General features: G+C 40.2%; 2 protein-coding genes across 2 annotated transcripts; both read right to left on the reverse strand.

Annotated features, from left to right (window-relative positions):
- Positions 1 to 5557: 5557 nt before the first annotated feature.
- LOC139743339 (uncharacterized) lies at positions 5558 to 5956 on the reverse strand. Its single transcript, XM_071653829.1, has one exon. The coding sequence runs from the start codon at positions 5954 to 5956 to the stop codon at positions 5558 to 5560; it is 399 nt and encodes a 132-aa protein (XP_071509930.1).
- A 2732-nt stretch (positions 5957 to 8688) lies between these two features.
- Positions 8689 to 9003, reverse strand: LOC139743340 (craniofacial development protein 2-like). Its single transcript, XM_071653830.1, has one exon. It carries the CDS (start codon positions 9001 to 9003, stop codon positions 8689 to 8691), a length of 315 nt encoding a protein of 104 aa, XP_071509931.1.
- Positions 9004 to 9123: the final 120 nt, after the last annotated feature.

Raw genomic sequence — 9123 nt, forward strand, 5'->3', positions numbered from 1 at the left:
TATTTTAGCCTTCTTATTAGCACCACAAGTCTCTTTGACAAAGAGTTCTTGGTAAAGAAACATACAACTCTGATTTAAGTGGTGTAGCAAATTTATGTGTAAAATAGGCATATGGCAGGCTGAATAGATTTTGGCACCTCACCCTTTACTTACATACATATGAGAACTCCGATTCAAAGCTTAATATTATATGACCCAAAGAAAAATCTTCATAAAGCACATTGAGATGTATGCAATCAATGTTGATATATCAGCTAAGCATATCGTCAGGCCAAAATCGATTTCGTCACAGTTCTCGCCTTTTTCTGTCACTCTCTATCTAAAACTATCTGATCGATATGAGCTCTGTAATCCACAACAAATGCAAACCACATGTTCCTTGGAGAAGACCTCTTCATGTGGCTTATTGAGAAGCGTGCACTTTTAGGAAAAGCGTTTTGATGTACGGGCTATGTTGGCTGAATAGATTTCGTCACCGCTGCCGTTTTTGTTTTGTTTTTTCGTCACCCTTCATTTTGAACACTCTAATTCAGAGCACGTCACTTGAAAATTATTCACAAAGCACATTGAGACGAATCCAAAAGTAGTAAATTAATTTGATTTACTAGCCGAAGCATATAGTGCTCTAAAACGATTGCGTCACTGTTAATGCCTTTTTACCGTCACCCTATCTATCGTGGGTTGGTTTGATTTCGTCACCGTTGCCATATGTACAGCACATATATGGCTTATAGAGGAATATGCACTTCTACTTCTAGGAAAAACATCGTACATCGTGGATTTTCTAAGCACAGATTTTGAAACCTGATTCGGTTTCGTCACCCTTCAAAGCATTTGAGCCCTCTAATGCATAACGATTTTGTTCTGAAGCCTTTAAGGCAAAGCACATGTCCCTTGGAAAAAAAAACCCTCTTAATATTGCTTATTGAGAAGCATGCACTTCTAGGAAAAGCGTTCTACAATTTAATGTACGAGGTATCCATATTAAATGAAAGAAAGATATTATTCAGAGGGGTGGAGGTTCAGGTGCAAGTTTCTTCACTTTATCTCCCTTTACAAATCAAATTTGTTAAGATCGCAACTGCTCATCAGGAAATTAACAAACATGTCGGGAAAAAAGGAACAAGTGGGACTCGAACCTGTCATCTACTGCTCTCTGGGCAGCGAAACTACCACCAGGCTGTTCCTGGTTGCCGGTAGGGACACGATGAACATGGAACAAATACCCAATCTCCGAAATTCCGACATTGTTATGTTAAGTAGTCCAAGGCAGACAAGGCATATTAAATCAAAGAAAGATATTAAAGGTGTCCATATTGTTGGCTAAAATTTCGTCACCTTTGCCGTCGTTTTTCGTCACCCTTCATTTTGACTCCTCTAATCAAGAGCAAGAGGCATATGTCGCTTGAAGAAAAGTCTTTGTAAAGTACTTTGAGACGACGTATGGAACCGTAAACAAAGTAGGTGGTAAATCAATTTAATGTAATAGCCTAAGCATATTATTTAAAAACTGACTGATGAATTTTAGCTCTGAAATGCACATGTCCCTGGGAGGAAAAACTCTTAATATGGCTTACTAAGAACCATGCACTTGTATGACAATCTGATGTACTAGCTATGCATATTGTGGGTTGAGTAGATTTCATCACCTTTGTCGCCTTTTCATCACTTGAAAGAAAACCTGTACAATGCAGATTGGGACGACTCGTGCAACTGGAAAGAAAGTGGGTGGTAAACCAATTTCATATATTAGCCTAAGCATATTATGGGCTAAATCGATTTGTTGCCTTTTTTTTTCGTCGCCATATTGTAGACAGATTTGATTCGTCACCGTTACCACATTTGTTCGTCACTCTCTCGTTTACAACTGTCTAATGTGTTTGGTACCTCTTACCCAAAGCAAATGTCACCTAAAGAAAAATTTTCCATGAAGCACATTGGGAGGGATTTAAGTATAAACAAAGTGGTATAAAGATTTGATGTATTAGCTAAGCAAATCGTGGGCTAATTCGATTTCGTCACCCGTGACGCCTTTTTCGTCACCCTATTGTGGACAGATTTGATTTCGTCACCGTTACCACATTTCTTCGTCACTCTCTCATGTACAACTGTCTTATGTGTTCGGTACCTCTTACCCAAAGCAAATGTCACCTAAAAGAAAAATTTTCCATGAAGCACATTCAGAGGGATTCAAGTATAAACAAAGTGGTATAAAGATTTGATGTATTAGACAGGCAAATCGTGAGCTCATTCGATTTCATCACCCTTGCCGCCTTTTTCGTAACCCGTTAATTTAATAACTGTCTGATGTATTTGAGTGAGCCCTCGAATGCAAAGCACAGGTCCGTGGGAGAAAATTTCTTGACATGGCTATAATTGAGAAGTATGCACATCCAGGACAATTTGATGTACTAGCTATGAATATTGTTGGCTGAATAGATTTCATCACCGTCGCCGCCTTTTTCGTTACCCGTTATTTTACCACTGTCTGATGTATTTGAGCCCTCAGATAAAAAGCACATGTCCCAGGGAGAAAAAAACTCTTAATATGGCTTGTTGAGAAAGCATGCATATCCTAGACATTTTGATGTACTAGTTATGTTAGCGAGGAAAAGGGGCTATCGATTAACATCGCGAAATCAGTAACCATGGTTTTCAGCAAAACTGCGCAGCCACCTCGATGTTCGATAATGATAAATGGACAAGAGCTGAAGCAGGTGTCATCTTTCAATTACCTCGGTAGCCTGCTGACTTCAGATAGCCGCTCAGAACAAGAAATCAAGCGTAGAATTGGCATTGGAAAGACAGCGTTTCAGAACATGCACAAGGTGATGACGAACCGCAAATTGTCCATCGCCACAAGGGAACGGTTCTTGAAGACATACATATGGTCAGCTATGACATACGGCGCCGAGACATGGACAGTTAATAAGCCGATGAGACACAGAATAGAAAGTTTCGAGATGTGGTGCTACAGGCGAATGTTGACAATATCATGGACGGAAAGAAAATCAAACACAGAAGTACTAGAAATGGTGTCGGCTGAACGTGAGCTGCTCTCGACCATCAGGAAACGCCAGATGCAGTTTTTGGGCCATGTCGTGAGGAAGAGGCAAACTGAACATATAGTCCTGTCTGGATTTGTGAATGGGAAGAGATCACGTGGACGACAGCGACTCACTTTCCTTTCTGCAATGGCTGGATTAGTCGGCAAGAGAGGATCTACATTGCTGCATTCGTGCGACGATAGAGGGAGATGGCGGAAACATACTGCATCAGTGATCGCCAACGGGCAGTGACGTCCATGGCAGAACAGAGAGAGAGTTATGCATATTGTCTGCTGATTAGATTTCGTAACCGTTACCTCCTTTTGTCACCCTCGATTCGATATCGTCTCCACTGCACTCCTTTTTTTTTGTCACCTTTTATTTCAAAACTTCTGATGCATTTTAGCCCTCATAATTTAATTTATTCATGGGATCATCAATACTACACAAAAAAATTGCCAATGTAATGCTTAATGATTTTTGGAAAGAGGTACTTCTGGCTTTTTCAAAATTTTTACAAATTAATAGAAATAATAATTTAGCAAGTCAGCCTCTTTGGAATAATCCTTTGATTAAAATGAATAATAATACTGTATATTTTACGTTTTGGTGTGAGAAAGGTGTACGTTTTTATAAATGATATGTCAGATAATTATGGAAAATTTCTTTCATATTTTGAATTTCAGAAGAAGTTTGGTATACAAACTAACTTTCTTTCAGCACGGTGGATTGTGTACTTCTATTCAATCATTTGCAAAAAAAAATGTATGTCGAAGATGACAGAATCTTTTATTCCTCATAGTTTAACTGTAAAACAAAAGAAAGGTTGTTCTGATATTTATCAAACGTTTTTAAGACACACGTCAAAACATTGTAACAGCTTCGTAAAGTGGAGTAGTATGTTGGATATTGATGATGAAACATGGTCTTTATGCTGTTTCATTCCTTTTCAATCAACTATTGACATTAAAATGAGGTGGTTCCAATTTAAGATTCTGAATAGAATATTATACATGAAAGATGACCTTTTAAAATTTGATTTTGTAATAGATAAAAAGTGTACGTTTTGTAATGATAGTGAGGAAACCATAATGCATATATTTTGTTTATATCCTTATTCAAATATTATATGGCATAAGTTTGAGCGATAGTTACTTTTCAAGATAGATAAACAAATATTTACAAACCACATAAGATATTTGGACTTTATGGTTTCAATAACACTGTATGATGTAAGAAGAAAAATTCTCTCCGCGAAATTCAAAAAAAGTTCCATCATTCGAACACATAATATCTGAAATAAAATGTTATTTTGAGATGGAAAATTGTATAAGTCAATTTTAGAGAAAAGAACTTTGTGAAAAACTGGGCTTTATTCATTAAGTGTTTTTGAACATTTAATCAAAATTATAAAATATCAAAAGTGTCTTTACGGTTGTGTCTGCCAATGAAAAAAGAATATTAATTATATGCTGTAAAAATAGTTAAATTCTGTTATTATATGTATAAGTGCAGTAGGTCACTTGTAGTCGATGATTGAATTATCATTCAATTCTCATTCTGTTTTGTATTGGAAAATTATTTGTAAATGTCGATTTCTGAATATGTGTATAAATAAAACACCCTGTGAAAGGGGGAAAAAATAGCCCTCTAATCCAAAGCGCATTTCTCTTGATATACATTTTCTTATAATGATACTACTCCATCAATTTCAGTTAGTGTAGCATAATTTCAGAACATTACACCGCTATAGAAACTCATGCATTCATTTATTCAAAATTTTGTACATGACCACATTACAAATAAAACCTGTTACTGCAGATTCGTCCAAGTTGAGTTAATGGATAAATGAAGTTATTTTCAATCTGAATGCCAATATGATTCCATTTCCAGAAAAAAACAATATGAAGGTTGAATTTGCTGATCTTGATCCTTATTCCTAACTACCTCAAAGTAATGCACAACTAATTCCTTTTGCGTATTGTAACTATAGAAAATGAAAACAGATTCTTTAAGCTCGAATTCCTGAATGAAATAAATCTAATTTCAGACATTATTGAAGACGAAATTCAGTACCCTGTTAAGTCTTCACAAAGAGACATCTTTTCTCTCTCTCTGTTCTGCCATGGACGTCACTGCCCGTTGGCGATCACTGATGCAGTATGTTTCCGCCATCTCCCTCTATCGTCGCACGAATGCAGCAATGTAGATCCTCTCTCGCCGACTAATCCAGCCATTGCAGAAAGGAAAGTGAGTCGCTGTCGTTCACGTGATCTCTTCCCATTCACAAATCCAGACAGGACTAGATGTTCAGTTTGCCTCTTCCTCACGACATGGCCCAAAAACTGCATCTGGCGTTTTCTGATGGTCGAGAGCAGCTCACGTTCAGCCGACACCATTTCTAGTACTTCTGTGTTTGATTTTCTTTCCGTCCATGATATTGTCAACATTCGCCTGTAGCGCCACATCTCGAAACTTTCTATTCTATGTCTCATCGGCTTATTAACTGTCTATGTCTCGGCACCGTATGTCATAGTTGACCATATGTATGTCTTCAAGAACCGTTTTCTTGTGGCGATGGACAATTTGCGGTTCGTGATCACCCTGCGCAAGTTCTGAAACGCTGTCTTTCCAATGCCAATTCTACGCTTGATTTCTTGTTCTGAGCGGCTGTCTGAAGTCAGCAGGCTACCGAGGTAATTGAAAGATGACACCTGCTTCAGCTCTTGTCCATTTATCATTGTCGAACATCGAGGTGGCTGCTCAGTTTTGCTGAAGACCATGGTTACTGATTTCGCGATGTTAATCGATAGCCCCTTTTCCTCGCTTGCTCTGGAGACAACATCCATCAATCCCTGCAACTTCTCTGCACTGTCAGCTAGAATCACCGTGTCATCGGCGTACCTCATGTTTGTGAGTTGACTGCCTCCGATTGCAAAGCCAGGTTATTCGTCCAATTGTCGCTAATTGACTCTGTGTATAAGTTGAACATGTATGGCGAACCAACACATCCTTGTCGCACACCTCGCTCAATATCCTGCCAGTCACCGACTTCTCCATCATGCTGTACTGCAGCTGATTGCCTCCAGTACAGGTCTGCCAACAACCTTTTATCTTCGTCATCAGTGTCTAGCTTGTCCAGTGTCTTGAACAATTCTTCATGTTTAGCCTTATCAAACGCCTTCGTGTAGTCGATAAAGCATACATACAGATGTTGCTGCTTCTCTATAGCTCTTTCTGCCAAGCGGCGAATGACGAAGATCGCATTCCGTGTTCCTCTGTCTGGAACAAATCCATATTGCTGCTGTGAAATCTCATTGCATGTTCGACCTCTTATCCGGTTTATTAGCAAACGAACAAGAATCTTGGTTAGATAGCTCATCAAACTGATGGTTCGGTGTTCCTCACATTTGGTAGTTCCTGCTTTCTTCGGTAGAGCAATGAAGATTGATCTACACCAGTCGTCTGGTATATGTCCTTCCCGATATACTGCGTTCATCATCTCTGTGACCGTGTCAAGGATTTCGTCTTCTGATGCTTGTAGCATCTCTACCAGTATACCATCCGGTCCTGCAACCTTCCCGGAAGCGCTCTTCCATATCGCATTTCTGACCTCATCTTTGGTGAATTCCAGCATCCGACGTTCTCCTGCATTGTCATCCCCATATATGTAGGCTGCGGACCTCTATTGTCAGCGAATAATTGGCCTATGTACTCTCTCCATCTGTCTGATATTGCCGTTTTTTTCCATCAAAATTTCATCGCTGTTATCTCGCAGGCAACCGCCGGCAGCTGACTTTTTCCGCTTTCCAGTCACTTTCTGGATGGAGCTGTGCATGTCGTTGTACTTCTTCTCTTCTTCCAGTTTCTGGATGTGATCACATTGTGCGTTCAAAAATTCCTCCTTTGCCTTTCGGCACTCGTATCGCACTTCCCAGTCCAGCTGTTTGTACAACACAGCATCATGGTTTTTTGCTTTTCTTCTCTGATCCATTAGTTGAAGGATATCGACAGTCATCCATTTCTGCTTTGCCTGTCTCGGCTGCTCAGGTATTACCTCTTCCGCTGCTTGTACCAAAGCTTCTGTCAGCCTCATGTTCAATATCTCAGCCTCATCTGATGTCGACTCATAAGCAGTTCTCCCACACGCTTTCTATTGATCAGCTACCGCCTGGTCCGTTCTTAAATAGATCAAATCGACGTCTTGGCTTTCGAGATGGATTTCTCTTCGCAGGCCGGTTGATCTTTAACCGTAGATTGCAAATCACTGGAACATGATCACTCCCGCAGTCTGCCCCAGGGTATGTCTTCGTTGCTGTAATCCAGCTATGAAAACGATGGTTGATTCTGATATAATCTATTTGGTTACGCACTCCATCTCCTGGACGCACCATGTGTATAGGCGGTGTTTCGGCTGTTTGAACCAAGTGTTCTTAATCACTTGTTGATGTACCATACACCACTGAATCCATCGCTCACCACGTTCGTTCCTCTCTCCCAGCCCATAGGGACCCAACACATCGTGCTCGAACGTGGTTCCATCTCTACCATGTCCAACTTTGCCGTTCATATCCCCCATGACGATATTTAGTTCACCTGGCTTGCACTGCCGATATAATCAGGGTATTAAAGTACCATTCAGTGACCAGTCGACAACTGGTGACGGAAAATCGAATATTGCGTGGAAATCCCGTCGCCCGTCTGCTATTTCAACGGGAAAATGAATAAAATCTCAATATCCTATTTTCAACTGAAAATGGAACACAGGATAATGGATTTGAATCAGGGTATTAAAGTACCTTTCAGTGACCAGTCGACAACTGGTGACGGAAAATCGAATATTGCGTGGAAATCCCGTCGCCCGTCTGCTATTTCAACGGGAAAATGAATAAAATCTCAATATCCTATTTTCAACTGAAAATGGAACACAGGATAATGGATTTGCTCTTAAATTCTGTTTTTCGCTTTCAATTATAAAGAAATGTCAAAAAATGACTCAAAATCCTATTTTCTGAACATTTCAAAAAATAGGAAATGGAAAACAGGATATCGGTTCGATATTCGTTTTTCCATTTTCCATTTGCAACGATCGCGACGGGATATTGAAGACCGCCCCCAACGGCCACTTTATTTCGACACATAAATCAGTGGTAGCGGTTCGGTATTTTTCAGCGTCTAGAAGAAGAAGACTATACCTTGGCTACGATATGCTACGCACCTCATCAAACTATCCAGCAGGCACAATCATGGGGTGTAGCTCTTTGTAGCGACGTGCTCTGCTGCGAAACGACAAGTTTGTGGAGACTTCCGACCGTAATTATGCGATATTTCCATCTACTGAAAACCTTTTTCTTCTCCGACTGAAACTGAGATGAACTAAGAAAATAGTTTTAGATGAAATCCTCGAATTTCAACAACTTCACCAATCACAATGTCGGTGAAAACGGAGAAAGGAGTTGCGTTTCCCTTTTCAGTGTGCTAGGACCAGGTTGTGATTTTGTTTTTGCTGTTACTCTTTATGTGACTGCTCTTGGTTGCTGTGACACACAGACTATTTTTTTTTTTTTTTTTGGGGGGGGGGGGGGGCGAACACCATTCACCACGGGATTTCAGTTCGTACCTACGAATTCGTACCTACAATTCAATATGCCTCCTCGACACTTTCGTAGAATTCTTCGATTTCATCTTCTGTACACGCGCTGGTAGGTGCATAAAGCTGGATGATATTACAGTTGAATGGCTTGGAGTTCACTTTCAAGACGATCACCCTTTCTGAAACGGCGTAGAATCCGGCCATTGCAGACGCAATCTCGTTTGACATCAACATCCCGACTCCATTTATATGTGCCTTTCTGTTTCCCGAGTAGACCATGGTGTACCCGTCCACCTTTATTTTCCCCGCTTGCGGCCAGCGCACCTCTGACATTCCCAGAACATCCAGCTTCAATCTCCTCATCTCCAGAACAACGTTTGCAAGTTTTCCTGCCCTGATACAGTGATCTCATGTGCCTATTCTTTTTTTCCGATTTTAGCTGCATGGTAGCATGATGATGGTCGAGGGAGTCTCGTGCTGTTG

The sequence above is a fragment of the Diadema antillarum genome, unplaced genomic scaffold (assembly GCF_040938485.1).
Source record: "Diadema antillarum isolate AM-2024a unplaced genomic scaffold, OU_Dant_1.0 seq00001070_RagTag, whole genome shotgun sequence".
In the NCBI taxonomy this organism is placed as follows: domain Eukaryota; kingdom Metazoa; phylum Echinodermata; class Echinoidea; order Diadematoida; family Diadematidae; genus Diadema; species Diadema antillarum.

Excerpts from the sequence above, each read along its gene's own strand:
- LOC139743339 (XM_071653829.1), bottom strand. The coding sequence starts at position 5,956 with ATGAGGTACGCCGATGACACGGTGATTCTAGCTGACAGTGCAGAGAAG.
- LOC139743340 (XM_071653830.1), bottom strand. The coding sequence starts at position 9,003 with ATGAGGAGATTGAAGCTGGATGTTCTGGGAATGTCAGAGGTGCGCTGG.